This window comes from Scardinius erythrophthalmus (assembly GCF_964197995.2).
Source record: "Scardinius erythrophthalmus genome assembly, chromosome: 23".
In the NCBI taxonomy this organism is placed as follows: domain Eukaryota; kingdom Metazoa; phylum Chordata; class Actinopteri; order Cypriniformes; family Leuciscidae; genus Scardinius; species Scardinius erythrophthalmus.
In genome coordinates, this window is record NC_138243.1 from 16,610,353 (window position 1) to 16,632,958 (window position 22,606).

The 22,606-nt window shown below is 38.2% G+C and overlaps 1 protein-coding gene across 1 annotated transcript in view; it reads left to right on the forward strand.

The window, feature by feature from the left end:
• The window catches only part of grm5a (glutamate receptor, metabotropic 5a), a gene marked incomplete at both ends in the record, with an annotated part of 32,866 nt that overhangs the window by 5,351 nt on the left and 4,909 nt on the right, over nucleotides 1–22,606 (forward strand). The window contains 5 exons of the mRNA XM_081354277.1: nucleotides 4,239–4,488; nucleotides 13,760–13,995; nucleotides 15,949–16,195; nucleotides 16,413–16,581; nucleotides 17,260–17,386. Coding sequence (XP_081210403.1) covers nucleotides 4,239–4,488; nucleotides 13,760–13,995; nucleotides 15,949–16,195; nucleotides 16,413–16,581; nucleotides 17,260–17,386 — 1,029 coding nt within the window. The remainder of the gene's footprint in view (nucleotides 1–4,238; nucleotides 4,489–13,759; nucleotides 13,996–15,948; nucleotides 16,196–16,412; nucleotides 16,582–17,259; nucleotides 17,387–22,606) is intronic.

Sequence of the window (22,606 nt, forward strand, 5' to 3'; positions counted from 1 at the left end):
GCAACCTTTAGGTTACAAGTCCAGACTGTTAAAGGGATAGTTCACTTTGAAATTAATTTTTGATATGTTTTAGCTTACCTCAAGGGCATCCAAGATGTAGGTGTCTTTGTTTCTGCAGTAGTTTCAATTTGGATATTTTTAGGTCAAACCGTTCTTGTCTGTCAGTCATAATGCAGGTCGATGGACACTGTCTCAAAACACAAGCACAAGCAGTCCAAATTAAAACAATTCCCCATCGTCCAAATTAAATAATTCCCCATCATAAGTACACATTGATGGCCTAAGACACGAAACGAGCGGTTTGTGTGAGAAAACGAACAGTATTTATATCGTTGCTATCTCTTGAAAACAGCACACGTCCAAATGATCTGACGGCGCGGGCGGGTATAGATGTATACACTAGATGTCGCCTTGGCTACGCAGTTCATTGGAACAAAACCATAGCCAAGCGACATCTAGTGTATATGTCTATACCCGCCCGCGCCGTCAGATCATTTGGACGTGTGCTGTGTTACAAGAGGTAAAAACGATATAAATACTGTTCGTTTTCTCACACAAACCGCTCGTTTCGTGTCTTAGGCCATCAATGTGTACTTACGATGGAGAATTGTTTAATTTGGACGATGGGGAATTGTTTTAATTTGGACTCTGTGCTTGTGTTTTGAGACAGTGTCCATCGACCTGCATTATATGACTGACAGACAAGAACGGTTTGACCTAAAAATATCCAAATTGAAACTACTGCAGAAACAAAGACACCTACATCTTGGATGCCCTTGAGGTAAGCTAAAACATACCAAAATTTATTTTCAAAGTGAACTATCCCTTTAACCACTACGCTCACTGCTGATGTACTGATTTTTATTTAATCTTCATTACCAGTGCTCATACTCTTGTGTATAATTAAGATTTTTTTATGCATTGATTTGGAAGAAATTGTGAAAGTAATTTTTGGGGGGGATGAAATTAAGTTGTACGTTTGCTTTTTATCAAGCCATCTCTGCAATTGTATCAAATTCGCACCTCATAAAATGCGTGAAGACTAGGAACATTCCTCACACAAAAGTAGGTGACCTGATTTTTATGTAAATTGGGGGAGTTTACCCCTGACGCTTTGTGAAAGAGGGGCACCATGGCCTGTTTTTCATTAGTTTTCTAAGCATGAAAAAGTGAAATCTATTTATGTTTTTTACTAAATATATACAGGAAGCAAAGCACAGAACATGGACACTTTTATAGAATATAGATGATTATTTTGGAGTCTTTGCAGTAAATCTGACATTATATTACTTTTTTGCTCAATAGAACAAACTGCTTGAAAGGGTAATTTCATGAGAAATCTACATTTCCATGAGCTCTCAAAATAGTGTTCAATATTCTATTGAGAAACAATCTCACACTTTCCTCCACTGGCCCATTCATCATTTTCTGGTAATAAGGAAGAAGTAGGATATTATTTCTAAACACCAGAAGAACTAATGATGAGAATAAAATGTGAGAATGTCAGTCAAACCTTGTGCTGTTCTTAACTGCGAGTAGCACCTATGACTCATTTCCCCCTGAAGATTTTAACCAAGTCATTTCAGCATGAGTTTGACAGGTTGAGATTGTTTTGTGCCCCAATCAACATGTTTGTGACATCTATTGCTGTCACAGAGTTACATTATAGCTGTACAATTTCAAGCTATTTTATTTTTAAAAACACAATTACTTATTTTATATAAATATTTTATTGAATCATTGTTTAATCAAAATGCTAATATAAAATTATATATAATATAATAAATAACATATTTTCCAGACACTTGTATAATATAAGCACAACATAAATAAATGCATTTTATATATTAATATAATATAATATAAAATAATATAATATAATATAATATAATATAATATAATATAATATAATATAATATAATATAATATAATATAATATAATATAATATAATATAATATAATATAATATAAAACAATGCAATATAAAACAATGCAATATAATACAATACATTATAATATAATATAATGGCAAAAAGTGATGTCCGGCCAAGTAAAATTGACATATTCACCCTTTATTCATATATTATTCAAATTTCGTTACAGATTTTGCAAGAATTTTGGGTAGATTGTGCTAATAAAACATGCAATGATATACAAATAAATTATTAACACATGCAACAAAATATTAATAACTGATTATGTTGTAGTCAATTTGTCACATTATTGTCATGTTTAGCTTAATTGTCTTCTGTTTTATTTCTATCCATGGTTTTATTCTGTCACTGTGTTTGTTCCAGTTAATTACAGATTTTCTCGATTGCTTAAACACTATAACCAGGCTTTTGAACTAAAATTTCAAAACCATAACGCCATTTATCAAAAAGCACACCCATTTTACTAAACTATAAACACTATTCCCTGTTTTGACACACGAGTCAGATTTGTTGAACTGTCACTGCAAAACTCTACACACAAATCCCTTCATTTCTCATTGCTTAGACCATGTTGTCATTTAGAAAGCACTTGCATTCAATATTGTTCACTCAAGTCAGCACAGCTTTAGCTCAGTTAGCACACAATTACCCAGGTGGAAACACTAAGAGTCAAAATTGAACACACATCAATCAGATCCTTCAATAGATATATAAAAGGGCCCAAATTAGTTTATTGCGTTTTGGAACAATGGATCCAGAAAGAAATGAAGGAAGAGGGATAAGAATGAGGAGGAGGAAGGTCAAGGACAAGAAGACAAGCAGTCTCAGATGAAATTCAAGCCACTCTAGTTGCCCATGTCTTTGTCAATGGTATGACTATGAGGAAGGCTGGGCTACAAGTAAGGCCAAATTTGAGTCGCTTTACCGTCGCCTCGAGAACCTTCAGGGAGGTGTGGTGGCAAACAAAATTCTATCACTGAAAAAGAGACAAACATTTCCAATAGTCTTTGATGAGGTTTATTTTCTTGCAAGAAAAGGCCAGTAGTCATACAGTCAGACAGTGTGGCTGCAGAGTGTGACAGCGAAGGGAGGGCATCCTTTCTCCTTTATAGTCTTGACTCCCAGAATGTTATCTTTCTAGGAAAATGATGGTATTTCAACCATATGTGGAACATTCTTAGACGTGTCCATCATATTGTATCCTTGAGTGGAGGCCCTCCTGTTACGTCCCAACACTCTTTACCATTCCAATACAATTCGAATTCCATATTAGAATATGGTTGTGTGTGTGCTCTTTTACTGTCATATGTTGGTCACACACATCTTACTGTAAGTAAATATAAAAAAAATTTAGAGAGAGTAAAAAAAAAAGAGTAAAAAAAGAGAGTAAAACAGGAAAAAAAATGTGTGTGTGTGTGTGTGTGTGTGAATAAAAATGTGCCAATGTATCCACTGGTTGTGTCTTTTGTGTTCATCGTGTGAAAAGGTTTGTAAGGGGGGAAACACAAGCAACATAACTTACCAGTTTTGGAAATGTTGTTTTGAATTTATTGCACCAGTGTCTTAGACTAGCCTATGTTGTAGTGTGTGTGATTTTGAGGGCTTGTGTGTCCTGTCTGAGGGCAAAGTTTGGTTTTTCAGCAAGAGTGAATGGTTTTGAGAGTAGAGCTTCATTTTGACCTGAAAATAGGGTGTTTGGGGAACCGGGTGAGACGTTATGGATTTGTGTTTATAGTTTTGAGAATACGAGGCATAGTTTCAAGAAATGTGTTTAAGCAATCGAGAAAAACTGTATTAGTTTACCTTCCTTGTTTTCCTTCCTGTAGTTTCCTGTGTTCCTATCCCTCATTAGTTGTCATGGTTACAGATTGGTACACCTGGTTCTTGTTGAGTTGCTTGTTATCTCTTGTATTTAAGCTCACAGTTTGTTCTGTTCCTTTTTCTCTGGCCTGGATTTTCTCTTGTTTGGATAACTCTTCCTTGTTTTGTTGTGTTAAATAAAGTATCTTTAAGTGGCAAGCTATCTGTTCACTCACTTCCTTCATCTTCCACCTCAACTCCACGTGACAGCTGTAGGTTGCCAAATAATTTACTCCGTTACATACCTTAGCCAAGTTTAGTTTTGTTCTCCCTCATATATAAAATGTTTTAAAATTATCCAATTTTCCTCACATTTTGATGGTTTAATTGAACTCGTAGGTCATTAAAAAACAGATATCCCCTCTGGACATCATTTTTGGCCACTACTGTAATATAATCTAATACAGAATTATATAAATTATCATTCAATTTCTCAATCTTCAGGGAACTATGGTGAGAGTGGAATGGAGGCCTTCAAAGACATGGCAGCAAAGGAGGGCATCTGTATCGCCCACTCTGACAAGATTTACAGCAATGCTGGAGAACAGAGTTTTGACCGTCTTCTCGATAAGCTCAGAAGCCACCTGCCCAAAGCCCGTGTGGTGGCGTGCTTCTGCGAGGGCATGACCGTGCGTGGCATCCTCATGGCCATGAGACGCCGCCGCCTAGTTGGAGAGTTCCTGTTGGTTGGCAGGTGAGTAACCAAACACGTGTTCTCTATACACATGGATTTATTTTCTTGACAGATGCTTTCTTATCAAAGAAACAGCCAGAAAACACTCCTGAAATTGTGCCTGCGGCAAGCACTCTCGGCAGTTTTGGAAAACAAATCTATTTTTTTCTCAAAGTGTATTAGAAAAGCTTACTCACTTGAGAAAGATCGTAGGAGAGACCAGGGCTAGTTGCCACATGTTTTACTCCAGAGAATGTCTCAGAGTAGATTTGTTTTTGAGTAGATTTGTGTTTGGATGTTACATTCTGTTTTGTAATGACTACCCAATCTTATTAAACATTTCCACTGTTACTGCTTGTTGCGGCATGTTATCAAATGGGATAAGTTTTCAAAATAGAATCCATCTAATTTACATTTGGGCTTTTGATATATCAAATACACTACTATTTTGAGGTCTGTACATTTTCTTATACTCACAAATGCTGCATTTATTTGGTTAAAAATACAGTAAAAACAATAATGTTGTGAAATAATATTACAATTCAAAGTAACTATTTTCTATTTAAATGTTTTAAAATGTAATGTATTTCTGTGATGACAAAGCTGAATTTTCAGCATCATTACTCCAGTCTTCAGTGTCACATGATCCTTCAGAAATCATTCTAATATGCTGATTTGATGCTCAAGAAACATTTCTTTTCATTATCAATGTTGAAAACAGTTGTGCTGCTTAATCTTGTTGTGGAAACATGATCATTGTTTTTAAGATTTCTTTGATAAATGGAATTTGATGAACAGCATTTATTTGAAATAGAAATCTTTGGTAACATTATAAATAACTTAGCATTATATATAACTTAATAATTATAAATATAAATAACATTATAAATAACTTAAATAATTTTTGATCAATTAATGCATACTTTCTGAATAAGAATATAAATTTATTTAAAAAAAACTGACAAACTTTTGAACTGAAGGGTATATATATGCAAAACTAAAAACAGACTATTTAATGTTTTTTACTGAGCCACTAAAGGGACTTTTGCGTTCTCTCAAAAACGTTTGCGTTCACTCGAGAAACTTCACGTTCGCTCGCAAAGAACACAAAAGAGTTTGGGAGTTTTCTCGAGAGAACGCAAATATTTTGTGAGTGGACGTAAAGTTTCTTGAGAGAACGCAAACATTTTGTGAGCGAACGCAAATTTTCCCAAGAGAATGTAAACATTTTGTGAGTGAACGCAAAGTTTCCCAAGAGAACGCAAACTTTTTGTGAGCAAACGCAAAGTTTCTCGAGAGAATGCAAACATTTTGTGAGCGAACGCAAAGTTTCCCGAAAGAACGCAAACATTTTGTGAGCGAACGCAAAGTTTCTCAAGAGAACGCAAACATTTTGTGAGCGAACGCAAAGTTTCCCGAGAGAATGCAAACATTTTTGTGAGCAAACGCAAAGTTTCTCGAGAGAATGCAAACATTTTGTGAGCGAACGCAAAGTTTCCCGAAAGAACGCAAACATTTTGTGAGCGAACGCAAAGTTTCTCAAGAGAACGCAAACATGTTGTGAGCGAACGCAAAGTTTCCCGAAAGAACGCAAACATTTTGCGAGCGAACGCAAAGTTTCTCAAGAGAACGCAAACATTTTGTGAGCGAACGCAAAGTTTCCAGAGAGAACGCAAACATTTAGTGAGCGAATGCAAAGTTTCCAGAGAGAGCGCAAACATTTTGTAAGCGAACGCAAAGTTTCCCGAGAGAACACAAACATTTTGTGAGCGAAAGCAAAGTTTCCCGAGAGAACACAAACATTTTGTGAGCGAAAGCAAAGTTTCCCGAGAGAACACAAACATTTTGTGAGCGAACGCAAAGTTTCCCGAAAGAACGCAAACATTTTGTGAGCGAACGCAAAGTTTCTCAAGAGAACGCAAACATTTAGTGAGCGAATGCAAAGTTTCCAGAGAGAGCGCAAACATTTTGTAAGCGAACGCAAAGTTTCCCGAGAGAACACAAACATTTTGTGAGCGAAAGCAAAGTTTCCCGAGAGAACACAAACATTTTGTGAGCGAAAGCAAAGTTTCCCGAGAGAACACAAACATTTTGTGAGCGAACGCAAAGTTTCCTGAGAGAACGCAAACATTTTGTGAGCGAACGCAAAGTTTCTCGAGAGAACACAAACATTTTGTGAGCGAACGCAAAGTTTCTCGGGAACACAAAAATCTTCCATTTTCGATTCAAGACCTTTCGATCTTTCCATCACCATGTTTCTCCACAAAAATGTATAAAGTAAAATTAATATAAAGCACAAAATTATTCAATGAACAAAAATGTGTAAAACAAAGTGCTAATATAAAAGTAAAAGAAAGATAATATAAAGCGAAAAAAACTTGTTATAATTAATCAATTTTATAAAAGTATGCATATGTGTGAATATATGTCCTAGAGTAAACATACATTTATGTATTTGGATGTTTGATTCAAAACCATATAGTAGTTATGAGATATAGCACATGTGCCAACCAGCCCCGGTGACACCTTTCTTCTGTATCTTCTTCACTGCCTGTTACCCTCTGTTCATTTAGTGCTTTTTCCACAGATATTGTGGGTCAGAAAGGGCCACACCATGCATCAGGCAGTTCTGTTGGTATCTCAAAGAGACTGTTTACCTTTTGAATGTCCACCCACGCCTGTTGATCATCATCTGCATCTCTTTGCTTGTGTATGTGTGTGTGAGAGACAAAATCAAGATGGATCAAAACATGGAAGCAAGGCCCATCTTTCTGTCTGTTATCACCACAAATGTTGCCATCATCATCACCATTATAGTGAACAATCATCTGAAGCAAGGTATGTGATTTATGATTGTTTTAGAGATAGGCACTTGATTCGTGTAATGATAATATCTCCTCTTGAGTGAGCTTATTGACTCTGTAATCAAGACTTGAGAGGTGCAGTGACACTGAACTAATTCTGTAACACTGTATCTGTTTCAGCAAGTACAGACTGTCTCTTAAACACTCTTACATTTCAACTTTACCTAACAAACACATTAGAGACGCTTCAGCTATTTGTGAAAGATTGCTAATTTACCATTCAATGACTTATAAAAAAGATAATTGTATATGGCAGATCCTGTGAAAAGAGTATTTTAAGAGTTTGACTTGGCATCGACATCTTGAAAAATGTGCACGTGCTATTCATAGTGTCAAATGAAGTAAGAAATGATTCTTCCCATTTATAATCTCCTGGAGTGTGACATCTAAATTATCTATTTTTAGCTTCACCCCCAATTCAGTTCTCGCTGTTCCATTAATAAATCGCTTATGGATATTAAGGACTGAAATAATGTATTATGTCTTTGAGATATTAAACTAAGAATAATCCCTCCAATTTCTGCTTCTGTTCAGGAGCTCTTCGGTTTGGTATTGAGGCATTCGCTGACTATTAAAAATGAAGTGTCTTTTTTTTCAAAGTTAAAATTCCTTATCCTATCCCAGTTTTATATGCAAAGATGACTATAGGTAAGTTCAATTGAGGATCACCAATATCTGGCTCAACCAATGGTGTATTTTTGGGGTGGGACTACCAGTTCATCCAAACAATGGAAGACATGCAGGGGCTGTTGGGAGCGTTTGGGAAAACTTAATTCTTTGCAGTTTTGTTTAGTGCTTCACCTTTAAGGATGAGTTTACATTAAATGGACTGGATAAGAACACCTTCTGCTAAATGTAAATGATGGGGAAAAAATATATAATTACTGTATATCATACCTTCAAATGGCAACTGAAATGGCAACCTAATAATGGTAACAGCTAAATGAATTGGTTTTATTAAATATTGTAAAACATATGCAAAATAAATATGTGGATGGTCCACTGTGGTGACCTCAAAAGAGAGAAGCTGATATTTTTAATTACACTGAATCTACAAAGTACATGAATTTATACCAGTGTTATTTTAACATTATTTATATGCTATTGTAGTATTTATTAATAATTAGAATTAGCTCTCATTTTCACCAATGGTTTGAAAAGAAGATTTTTAAGCATGTGCTTTGAATATTTTTCTCTTCTTCTCTAAAGAAATATTTTTGTGAAATTTTGATTTTTGATTTAATCCGGATTTAATATCCAATAATTTGCCTTGCCGTTTTTTCAGTGCCCATAGTTTTTCAAATCATAAAAAAACTCCATTGTTTTGAGATCAGCTCCTTTAATAACTTTGTAATCGGATAATATCAACCTGCATGCAGGGGCGGACTTTACCATTAGGCAAAGGTCGGCAATTGCCTTGGGCCCCGAGCTACCTAGGGGCCCCCAAAATGCCCTATTAACTTATTTTTTTCTTTTTTTTTTCAAATTATATATTTCTAAAACTCCATTTGCGAAAAATGGCATAAATCATTAGTGTCGAAGACAGGAGGGGGCCCCCCGCCTCACTACCTTGGACTATTCCATTATCTCACTTTTACTGCGCATCTGCGAATGTGACACGGCTGTGCCAAAAAAACTGACGGAGAAAAAGAAGTGATTGACAGACAGAGTGTACAGAGTAGTAGACAGAGTAAAAATGAAGCGAAGCTAGCTACCCAAGCGGTGCTGAAAAAAGGAGGAAGCGGGAGGAAAGCAAAAAGTCCGAAAAAGTGCGCGGCGCGAAAGATAAACAACACGCAGTAACGGGGGACTGGGAAATAGAGCAATTGATCCCCAGAGCAAGACGAGTCTAAACGCGAAAATTTAAAGTTTTGAAGTTACCCAAGCGGCTCAAATAAAAGAAAAAAAAGTGAAAAGACGCTGATAAGTATTTGGGAACGCTGCCAAAGATGACAAACTTTTTTATGGCTACTGTTGGGGATACAGATCAGGAACAACAACGTCCAATGCACAGAAAAATCGTGAAGCAAAGAGGACACGGAGATCGACAGACAAAACTGAGCAGTTTATGAATCATGATATTTAATAAAAATCTCAGCTCTCAGATTCAGCTCTGTCAATTCTATTACGAAATTCAAACAATACCGTTTTGCCGTTTTAATGTGTCGTGACAGATTCCTATAGCGGCACGTGAACTGATCATCTCTACCTAATAGTAAATAAACACGAATTAACAATGTTGAAAGATACCGTATAACTTACCGAAATGTATATTCCTTTTTCATAATATCGATCAATAAGTGTTTTTCAACCGCGAAAAGAGGTAAAACAGCTGGAGAACAATCGTCACATAACATTTACCTCAGGAAAGCCATTTAATTGGCTAGAAAAAAAGAGCTATAGAGAGTATTTGGCTAAATATGTGTACTACAGTAAATTACTTATTTTAACCTTAAATAATACCAGCTGATAGTTTTTTTTTTTCTTGAGAAAAAGTAACGCCTGTCTTGTGAAACGTTACCTAATATTTATCCAAATGAGTCAATATTGAATCAAATCACAAGAATTGAATCGAAATGGTGAAATTTGCCAAGCAAAAAAAAAAAAAAAACACATAGCTTACCATAAATTGTACCATGTAAACATTGTAACATGTTTCTGTTTAGGAGTAAAGAAGTGTAGGCTATGCAGGGTTTAAAGGGGACGTTTTTTTCTCCTCTCTAACCTTTACTTCCCCGTAGATTAGCTTTACCTCCCTATCCACCATTCAGTCGGTACATATTTTTTTCGTTCTCTTTTAAAGATTGGATGGGTAGGGGCCCATAGCCTACCTTCGCCTTGGGCCCCCGATTTGCTAAATCCGCCACTGCCTGCATGCGCCTGGAAAATCTTTGTTTTGGTGAAGTTTAATGGGATTTGTTCTGTGGTAAAGGCCTATATTTCAGAATATTTAAAGAGGATCTATTTCAGAAAATGGTGTCATGGTATTCTGGGCCTCGGGGCATTCCAGACAGCCTGGATGGGCTGAGAGAAGATGCCATGTTTATGGGGGTGCCAGTGACTGTGTGTGTGTCCATGTGTATGCGTGGGTGAGGTGTGTTTGTGTGTGCATGAGTGGATGACCGAGTTTATGTGTGTGTGTGTTTGTTTGATGAGGTGTCAGACACCAGGGAAGGTAGCCGAGTGTTGAGTTTTTTTGGGGTTTTTTTTTTGGTTTAATGAGAATCTGGCCACTGTGTCTCTGTTCCAGTTACTTGATCTCTATGTGGCTGCAAAAGTGATAAGTGCCTCAAGACATTTTACAAAATCTCCACGTTCTTTCTTTGGTATCTTGGCTGCTTTCTGATTTCATTCATTCACGTAATGCCCTGCATATGCATGTTTGCTTCATTGGCTTTCATTCGTTAACCCTACTCAGTGGCTTCAATTCACCAAAAGCCAAGGGATGACGAACTTATGATCAAATGTCCCTCATCTTTTCTTTCTTTCCTAACTCAATGAATGCTGCTGCTGCAGCCATCCTCAAATATCACAAAAAGCACATCTACACATATTAAAGCCATTTGACAAATTGAAATGCATGAAATTGATATTCATGCAAAGATATAGCCAAAACATAGCAAAAAACAACCAAAATGCTGTTGACAACAGCACCAAACTTAATGGGATAGCTCACCCAGAAATATAAATTCTGTTATTAATTGCTCACCCTCATGTCGTTTCAAACCCGTAAGACTTTCGTTCATCTTTGGAACACAAATGAAGATCTTTTTTCATGAAATCTGAGAGCTTTCTGTTCCTCCATTGGAAGAGACACAATCGCTATATATAATGAACAGGTTTAATTTAGGCTTTCATCAACATTCATCAACTCACACATCAGTTGTCATAAACGGAAGCTCAAGCATGTTAGCTTGACGTGTGAGAACCAATGAGGTTCATTCTTGTGTGTTAAGCAGCACATTTGAGCTTCAGCAAGAACCAATGAGGTTTGTTCTCACGCGTCAAGCAGTTCTGTTTATGTTCAGTGATCAATGTTTATATGTGAATAAAAGCCTACATTCAATCTGGTCACCATATAAAGCGATCGTGTTTCTTCAGAAAATTTTTACTATACCACTCAATTCATATGGATTAGTTTTACGATATCTTTATAAACGTTTTGAAGCATCAAAGTGTTCATTGCATAGCTGCCAACGGAGGGACAGAAATCTCTCATATTTTATCAAAAAGATCGTCATTTGTGTTCCGAAGATGATCGAAACTGGTTTGTAATTAATTTGTGGGTGAGTAATTAATGACAGAATTTTCATTTTTGGTTGAACTAACCCTTTAAAATACGACAAGTGTGTGTCCGGTGCGTCCAAAGATGAATCGCATATAGCTTTGATTATAACCCAGAAAATTAGACAGTTAGACATTGTTATAAGAATTAAGAAGACTTTCAAGTACTTCAAAACTTTTTCGAGCACTTCAAAGCTCAAAAGTCTGAATATTATCCATATTTTTAATATGGTGACCAAAAACATTTTTTGTTCATCCTTCAAAGATCGTCCCGATTTGCAAAACAATTGTTACGAAAGGCTATCTGAAAACATCTGCTCTCAGCAGCCTATTGACAGCCACGAAAGCAGTGATGTCCGAGCTCTGCCGTTTCACAACTGAATGGCTTTCAATTATTTACTAACGAGCAGTTTGCAGACTGTGCCCAGCCATCTGTCTGTAGTGAGTGAGAGGACACTGCATTGTATTCTGTTGTATTATCTGTCGAATTGTTCATCAGTGAAGTGTGCACAAGTGCTGATCCATGGCTGATGAGGGCTGATCGGACTCCACCCCGGGGATGGATAAAAATGTAACCTAATTTAATCACTTTGCAGCTTATTTGCAGCATTTGTTGGTGTAAATGTGTTATTATTTTCTGTCCTTAATACAGCAGCATCCCACATAGGCGTGTGTGTGTCATTCCTCTGTGGGCTAATTGTTAAAGGATTAAAACTGTGATTCGTGTAGATTCCAAAATGCGAAACGCCCACAGACATGTTTTTCCTGAAACATTGATGTATAAAGCGTATATCTTTTTATAATTATTATAATTTATTTATTTTATTCTTTATCTTTAATTTTTAATTGTCACTAAATCCATATTTAATGAATATATAATGTGTTCATATAAAATGAATCAATATTCTTTATGCACATGTAAACGTAATAAATGTTTTTATTTATATAGACATTTTATGAAGTCTAACCATAGTCATATATACATACATAGGCTCTGTGACATAAAAAAAAAAATTCTCAATATTTTTCACACTTTATTTTCCAGAAGATATTCAAGCTTGATATTATTATTGTATTTGCACTGATTTGGTTTTTAGGGTTATGATTTTTTTATCATTCAACCTGAGGAACTTTTATCAGACCGAAATTTGAGTATTTCCATGAGCATCTTCAAGTGCCGACACAAACAAATCAGTGCAAATCAATTGAATCAGTGTTCATTTAAACCGATTCACTTAAACTGACCGTTCAAAAGATTCATGTACTGTATTAATGTACTGTTAAAATAGCTTTAATGTCACCTACGCAAGTTATAACACAAAGAGCAAGAGAGAAATGTCCTATTTGTTGATGAATGTTATTTGGCACCAAAATAAAATCAAATATTCCGTAAATCGCCCCAGCATCATTTTACAGTATGCACATGATGCTCTAATGTGCTGTAAATGCTGTCAGACATCTTTATAAAGACTGTGGCGCCTTTGCTTTGGCATTTTTGTTGTCTTTGTAAGTTTTCCTGCAGGAGCAGTGGGCAGAGGGAGGCTGACCCGCTGGGGTCAGTGTGTGGGTTTACTGAGCTGTTCAGCTCTTTTCCATGAGATGATTCAAGCTCCTGCTTACATGCTCCTCTATGCTTTCCCTCCCATTGCTTTTGCCTCCAAGGACAAGTTATGAAAGCCTCTCCTTACCTACCATAAGAACAAAAATGATACCTCCCACACACTGCTGAGTTGTGTAACATTTAGCGCCGTGAGTTTAGGAAGTGTTAGAGAACATATAGATGGAGAGGATGCTGAAAAGTATCATTTATTTTGTGTGTTTGTATTAAAGAGGAGGAAGAAAATAGATTCATCTCTTGTCATCCAAAGATCCCTTTGTTGCTTAATAGGGAAGCCTTGGAGCATATCCATCTCATGGAGAGGTTTATTATACCCGCCAGAGTCTGTGACAGTACTGTCAGTATGAAATACTGGCCGGCTGTGTCCTCAAGACCCAATTCATAGTGTAACCTGGTCATAATAACTACTGGGCTTTGGCTGTTATGTGGGTCAGTTTGGTCTGGGAGGCTCCCTGTCTGTGTCTCAAGGGAGTTTGTTCTATAAAAAAGCCGTTCATTACTCGCTTGTCTCTTGCACACTTTGCAGCGACGGCTGGGCTGACCGCTATGATGTCACTGATGGCTTCCAGAGGGAGGCAGCTGGGGGAATCACTATCAAGCTTCAGTCTGCTTACGTCACATGGTTCGATGATTACTACCTGAACCTGCAGCCGGACACCAACCTCCGGGACCCCTGGTTCGTCGAGTTCTGGCAGCACCGCTTCCAGTGCCGACTGAAGGGTCATCCTCAAGAGAGTCTCAAATACAACAAGACCTGCACCAGTGAGTGGAAGATGATCTCTGACCATGACAGACCCATAGCTTACATGATTTTAGGACATTTTAACTCTTGTCTTTATCAGTTCATCCATCCATGCATTGCAACCATATACTGTATACATCCATTTGTTTTTCCATCAGTTGATCTGTTTATCTATCCATCTCTCTCTCTCTCTCTCTCTCTCTCTCTCTCTCTCTCTCTCTCTCTCTCTCTCTCTCTCTCTCTCTCTCTCTCTCTCTCTCTCTCTCTCTCTCTCTCTCTCTCTCTCTCTCTCTCTCTCTCTCTCTCTCTCTCTCTCTCTCTCTCTCTCTCTCTCTCTCTCTCTCTCTCTCTCTCTCTCTATATATATATATATATATATATATATATATATATATATATATATATATATATGTCCATTCACCTGTCTATCTGTCTGCCTGTTCATTATTTCATCCATCCATCCATACACCATTCATCAGTTATTCAATCTATCCATCCATCCAACCACCCATCTTTCATTGCATCTATTCATTCATTAAATTAATTCATCCATCCATCCATCCATCCAGACATCCATCCAGTAATCCATCCATCCACCCATCTTGCATTTCATCTATTCATTCAACTATTCACTATCCATCCAGTCATCCATCCATCCATCCAAGTTATAGAACTCATTACCTGCATCTATGAGGAATTCTGCTTCTTAAGACATATCTTTATAAGCTTTTAATTTATAATTTATTACTGTGTATTTTTTATAGTAATTATTTTTTGTTTGATTTGTTATTTTGTTCTGCACATGTTGAAGTGCTTTGAGTTTTAAAAAGGCGCACTACAAATACAATTTAATATCAGTATTATTATCCATCCATCCACCCGCCCATCTTTCATTCCATTTATTCATTCAGCTATTCATTATTCATTTATCCATTCATCTATCTATTCATCCATCCATCCAACTATTATAAATAATATAATAATTAATAATAATATAATACATTAGTATTTTATTCCATCACTGAATTTAGCTATTCGTCATCCATCCAGTTGTCATTCATCTATTCATTCATCCATCCATCAGCTATCATCCATCCATCTATCTGTGTTGCTGTCTTTCATTCTATATGTTCATTCAACTATTCATCATTCATTTATCCATCCATTTATCTATACATTCATCCATCCACCCACCCATCTATACATTAGTATTTTATTCCATCAATTAATTCGGCTATTCATCATCCATCCAGTTGTCCATTCATCTATCATTCATCCATCCATTATATATCATCCATCCATCCATTCATGTAGCAGTCTTTCATTCCATCTGTTCATTCAACTATTCATCATCCATCCATTAATTCATCCATCCATAGTCTATCTGTCCATCAATCCATTTATCTGTCCATGTCTTTTATTCCATCAATTTATCTATTCATTCTATTCATCCATCTATCATCCATTCATCCTTTCATTACTTGATCTATTCGTCCATTTATTCATCTCTCCATCTAATAATGAATCTTTCAACAAAAATGTTATGAAATGAATTACAAAATATCAGTATATGCTGAGAAAAGCCCCCAAATGATGATAAAGACATTACTATGGCAGATGAAAGCAACCGAATCGATATTAATTACAAACAAGTAATAAAAACTCAGTGTTTTAGCGCAATTTTCTCAACTCATGGGATCACAACACTAAGAGATAGTAAATCTTTTCCTGGATTTTTTGTGTGCGTTCCCGAGATTAGACCTTCCTTAACATAATGCCGAAAACCCGAAGTCTCTAGGTGGTCTGGTTGAGGAGTAGATAGAAATGCAAGATTGGTGCGCACAGACGCACAGAACAGAAATCATGAGTTAACAAGCGCAATTTTGTCCGGTGGAAAATTGCGCTAAAAAGGTGACTTTAGAATTCAATATTTTGTTTGTTTCAATGTTTATTTTCACTACACCATTTCACAGAGAAAGAGTTGCTCCGACACCAGTATGCTCAGGACACGAAGATGGGCTTTGTGATCAATGCCATCTACTCTATGGCTTACGGCCTGCACGCCATGCAGAAGTCTCTGTGTCCAGGCTATGCAGGCCTCTGTGAAGCCATGCGGCCGATTGATGGAGGTAAACTCTTAGAATTCCTCATGAGGACAAACTTCAGTGGTGTCTCGGGAGAAGTAGTGCTGTTTGATGAGAACGGAGACTCCCCGGGGAGGTAGGAATCTTTCATATTCTGCTCCATTCACAAGTCAGAATGTGCTTCTAAACTCCTTTCAAAGATAATGAAAACAATCTCTCGTTGATGTCATTGTGAATTCATTTTCATGGCTAGACTGAATGGCTATATGGGCAAACCATGTTGATGGTTTTAAGAATGACTCTAGGTTAACCATTTCACGCCCATGACATTGCTTTTACATGTGTTTTTCTAGGTATGAGATCATGAACTTTAAACAGATGAGTGAGGAGGACTATAGCTATATCCACGTGGGCAGCTGGGACAACAGTGGGCTGAAGATGGATGACGAGGAGATTTGGGCCAACAGCAGTGCCATCATCAGATCAGTGTGCAGTGATCCCTGTGAAAAAGCTCAGATAAAGGTGAAAAATGCAGTGAAGGAATCTTTGTAAAGAAAAATGTGTTATGTGAATGTGTATGTGTTTTTTTTTATTTTAAATACACAGACTTTACAAAGACTGCTTAATGTTGCTCAGAGGTGGCATAAATGTAATTTACACAGCAATTCTAACTGCATATTGTTATACAAGGGGCTTAGGTGGATCAGAGCAGGCATCATTTAGTCTGGCTTTTATGCTGCAATGTTTCTTTACACAGAATTTTGAGCAGGCACAAAGCAGCCTTAAGTCAGCTGTGTAAAGATGCCTTAATATAGCCTTTTTTTTTTTTTTTTTACCTGATATCTCTATTCATGTGGCTTAATAGGAGAGGTGTTTTCAGCAGAATTACAAATTTGAGTGTGACTTATATTTTTGATTGCAAAGCGCCAATAAAAAATTCCAGATGCAGACTTATGCAAGAGTCTGAGCCATCTTTAAGGAGGAGACTATCATCTAAACTTGGAGGTGGAACTTTAGCCACTCAAAACACCTTAGGAACCCACATATCAATGCACTAAAAACCACTTAGAACCCCTTATTAACCACATAGAGGTGCGCTGCAACCACTCACAACAATATAGCATTGTGGTGGTGGCTTTGAGAGCAAGCATTTTCTTCACAAAAATCTATAACATGACCGGTCTGTTCTGACCACCTCAGGTTATCCGTAAGGGTGAGGTGAGCTGCTGCTGGACCTGCACTCCGTGTAAAGAAAACGAGTTTGTGTTTGATGAATACACCTGCCGTGCGTGTGAGCTTGGATCCTGGCCTACAGATGACCTCACAGGTGATTCTACATCCACTTTCAGAGCAAAATGTTCTTCTTGTAGTTAATCTAGAAGTCACAACCGTCTTTTACCCATGATTCTAAAACGCTTAGACCAGCCACATAAGCTTATCATCTTGTACAACAGTGTGTGATATAAGTATCTGGGTCACGGAATAACATAGGAGACCCATTTATCTCTTAGAGCGTTATTTGAGAATCTGGACCATGGCAACTTAATGCCAAAAACAGAGATTTGGACTTGGCGGGGGTGCCCATCAGAATGTTCCAGAATTGCTGTCAAGCGTAAGCCCTGTAGCAGCAGTCTCTCAGCATGTAGTACATTACTGAGAGCCGAGGCCTCTCTACTATTCATGCGAGAGCCTGAGTGCCAATTTTCGAAATTTAGTAGCAGTTTATTTTATACCATATATTTATTTTACAAGGATCTTCAATATAGTTTATGCACTGTACAAAGACTCTGTAGCAAAGATGGTGCACATGTAAATATATAAATGGGAAAAATCCAAATGTTCAATATGGCGGCTACAGTCTCACTTAAAATTAAAGGGGTGGTATAATGCCCCTTTCACAAGATGTAAAATACGTCTTTGATGTCCCCAGATTGTGTATGTGAAGTTTTAGCTCAAAATACCCCACAGATATTTTTATATAGCATGTTAAAATTGTTACTTTTTGATGGTGAGCAAAAACGCATTTTTTTGTGTCTCTTTAAATGCAAATGAGCTGCTGCTCCCAGCACAGAGGGCGGAGCTACAACAGCTTGTGTCCTTAGCAGCTTCGATTACCTCACACAGACATGTACTGAAAATGTAAAAAACTTTTAGCCTTTTATGTTTAAACCGGAGTCGGACAATGATGGAGAGACTTAAGAAGAAGTGGCAACATGTAGACAACATTTCTGATTGGTTAGTTGATGAATTTATGTAGCTTATGTGTACTTATCTTCTAGTCATTGATTAGCATATTCTGTCATGATAATCTATAAATCGCATTCCCGGGGGCGGGGTTTATGTAAATTTTAGGGTTTGTGATGTCACTAGCTTGTGTAATCCCTACCAGCTGTTTATTGTTGTCCTTAAAAAGCAATTTCTTTAAAAGAAAATATCTCCCTTTGCTTTAAACTTTGAGCTTCAGAACTTTGCAGATGTTGTTTATGCTCAAACAGCAATATTACACACTAACTAAAGTTAGAAAAGTGAAATCAACCACCCCTTTAAAACAACAAATTAAATTTTTAAGCTCAAATCACTCTTAAAAACTTTATTTTTCAAGCTGATCTAGCAAATATGTAGACGCTAAAATTCTCATAATCAAGAGTAAATGGTAAAACTTATACAATATAATATGTTAACACTAATCAGTGCATTCGGTATCATTAACTAAAATCGAGCAATACTTGAGTAATTAATAAATACACTCATGTATTTTATATATATAAATATATATAATAAATATATATTTATTAACCTAGATTTGTATTTGGAACCCGCCAGGGATCGTAAGGGAACTGCAGTGGGTATGGTATGGTGATGAAAAGTTAATCAATTAAATCATAAAAATGTGAAATTAAAATGAACAAAAAAAAAATTTATAAATAAAAACAGTAATAAATGGGATGTAACAATCCCAGGTCAAAGATGAAGGTATTCCCCAATAAGTATTCCTGAATAAGTATTTCCCGATATCAGCTAGATTTATTCAACACAAGCAAACAACACGAAACTGTGTGCTACGCATAAACAATACTGGACCATGAGTGATACAAACTTAAATAGACAGAGATATTGAACTAAATCATAAGCAGCTGTGATGATTAATCAGTGTCCGTATAAACTAATGATTGGCAGGAAACTGAGACAAAGGAGAACATGTGACAGATGCGTTCAGGGAGGAAAGGTGGGGGCTTGGGAGGGTGTACAAGGAGCCGACGAAGGGCTAATGAGAGATGGCGAAGGGCTGGTAAAAGCAGGCAGGACAGACCAAGGAGGTGATTGAGGAAGAAGTCAAGGAGGAGATGATGGATGGATTAGCCGGGTGGTGATGACCCAGAGCTCAGCCATGATGATAGCCCACGGAGGGAGGGAGTCAATGGAGGGAGTAGCCAAGGTGTTGACATGGCCGATGACATCCGTGGGACGACTGACGAAGACAGAGCCAATGTTAGGGGATCCCAGGGCGCAGACGGAGAGCTGATGGGCTTGAGTGACATCACTGGCTCTGGAGACCAAGGCAAGGGTGCGGCGACGAGCGTTCGAGGTGAAGTCCGAGTGCTCCGAGGACTTAGGCGGAGCCAGTGTGCTCGAGGACCAAGGTGGATCCAGGAGAGAGGGCGGATCCCGCTGGAGCCGACGGGGTGGAGAGACGTAGCGCCGCTGATGGCTCATAATTCCGAGGCGCAGGCAGGGTAACGGCTGACCAAGGTGAAGCCGGAGATATGAGGGTCTCTGGTGGAGCCGAGGGAGGGAGGAGACAAGGCGAAGCCAACAGGTCAACGGGACGAGGTGGAGCGAAGGAATCAGAGGCCGGAGGCGGAGCCAAAGGATCCCCTCGCTCAGGCCAGGCAGGTGGTAGCATGACCTGAGGCTTCACGTCGCTGCAAGGCGTCACCAGGGAAAGCAAAGGGCTGCAAGCATCCAGCAGAGGCGCGGCTGGAGGACTGGCTTGAGGAGAACCTTTGCAGAGATGGTGACAGAGGTAAGTTTGAAGGGATGAGTAGTGTTATTTGGTGTTCTTGCTGAACGATGATACCGTTTCTCCGCTGGCTAAAACCAGCGGTGATGATAGTTCTGCTGATGACTCTGATAATGAAAGTTCAGGGTGGGACAGGGTGGGATGCACAGCTTCAGAGTCCCAATCGATCAGCCAATGTTTGCCGGCTCACACCCCTGGTCAGACTTCCACTCCAGGGCGTTATTAGGCGCTGTCGTCATACTCAAGGTTTGCGGTGGGCGGAAGCTCTCCATCTGCGGGGGGCTCTGGCGTTGTCGTCTCCATGGTTAGGGGTGGTGGTGAGCTGGGCTCCGGGTTTGGCTGTGGTCTGGATCGGGGGTAGACGCTCTACTGGGAGGTCTACTGGATGGTAATAGTTAGCCCTGACCCAGAAGAGGGACTTTAAAGGGGGGGTGAAATGCTCATTATCACTCAATCTCCTGTTAATCTTGAGTACCTATAGAGTAGTATTGCATCCTTCATATCTCCAAAAAGTCTTTAGTTTTATTATATTATATTAAGAAAGATAGGATGTACCGAGTCTTTCCGGAAAAAAACGAGCGGCTGGAGGCGTGCCGTGTGGGCAAAGCTAAAGCTGTGCTAACGCGCCGAGCTAGTAACAACACACAGAGAAAATAGATTAGAAGCAGTTTTACTCACCGAACCTTTATCATTGTGACTGCTCGATCCTTAAGCATTAGACGATCTGCAAATCCGTCGATCTGGGCTTTGTTTATAAAACAATCATCGTCGAAATGCAGGGAACAAACAGTCTACACAACTCCGTTTATGCTCAGGAAAAACAAACTCCATCCACTGGTTCCTTAACGCTGGGTTCTTTGGGAATCTGTGCAGGGTTGTCTTGCCCTGGCAACCAAAAACACACTTCTTTGGTGACATTGGCTTCCCAAAAGCCGGGCAGGGCGCTTTGATGGCGAACTGCTTTCGCTCTCTTTCTCTGGTCTACGAGTGCGCGCACCCGCGATCTTACCGGAGAAGTGCCCTTAGGACCCATATAAGGAAATTCCGTTACATCTGACGTCACACATACCCATACTCGAAAAAAACTTTCCGAAACTTGTGACAAACCGGAAGGACAATTTTTGGCACAGAAATACTCCTTCAAACGTGCAATTAAATTTTTGAAACTTTGTCCATGTTTAGCATGGGAATCCAACTCTTTAACAGTGTAAAAAACTCAGTATGCATGAAATAGCATTTCACCCCCCCCCCCCCCCCCCTTTAAAGTCTCATCAACGAAGGTTGTCTTTAAAGCAAGCTGACTGAAATGAAGGTCAAAGTCCATTAGAGGAAGTTCTTCTTGGACTAGGGAAGCGATTTTTGCTGCATAATCCATTAGTGGTCTGGTATTCTGTAACAATCCCAGGTCAAAGATGATGAAGAAAGCAGAATCCCAATAACAGCTAGATTCATTCAACACAGGCAAACAACATGAAACAGTGTGCTATGCACAAACAATACCGGACCATGAATGATACAAACAGAGGAACTTAAATAGACAGAGATAATGAACTAAATTTCATATGTTACAAAAACAGCCTTTTTTCACCTTAGAAATATTGCTAAGTTACGTAACATGCTATCAGTTTCTGATGCAGAAAAGTTAGTTCATGCATTCATGACCTCGAGACTAGATTACTGTAATGCTTTATTAGCTGGTTGTCCTGCATCCTCAATAAACAAGCTACAGTTAGTCCAAAATGCAGCTGCTAGAGTTCTTACTAGGTCAAGAAAGTTTGACCATATAACACCAATTTTATCATCACTACATTGGTTACCTATAAAGTTCCGTATTAATTACAAGGTATTGCTACTGACTTATAAAGCCCTAAGCGGCTTAGCTCCAGTTTATTTAACGCCCTATAATCCATCGCGCTCTTTAAGATCACTAAATTCGAGGCTTTTGGTCATACCTAGGATATCTAGATCCACTAAAGGAGGGAGAGCATTTTCACATGTAGCTCCAAAACTTTGGAATAGCCTTCCTGATACTGTTCGTTGCTCAGACTCGCTCTCCCAGTTTAAAACTAGATTAAAGACGCATCTCTTCAGCCAGGCATTCATATAATATTTTAATCTTACAGTTAAATCCGGTCTCTACTTCATAAACGCCAGAGGAGAACTGGCCCCCGACTGAGCCTGGGTTCTCCCAAGGTTTTTTTTTTTCTCCATTAGGTCACCTGATGGAGTTTTTCGGTTCCTTGCCACTGTTGCCTTTGGCTTGCTCAGTTGGGGATACTTAATTTGATTAATCGATTCAACAGTGCTATTGATCTGCATTACCAAACGTGGATGTTTTACACCAGAAACAAACACTGATGTACTATTTTATTTAATACTGTGAAGCTGCTTTGATACAATCTGTATTGTGAAAAGCGCTATATAAATAAAGTTGACTTGACTTGACTTGACTTAAATGATAAGCAGCTATGACGATTAATCAGTGCCCATATAAACTAAAGATTGGCGGGAAACTATGACAAAGGA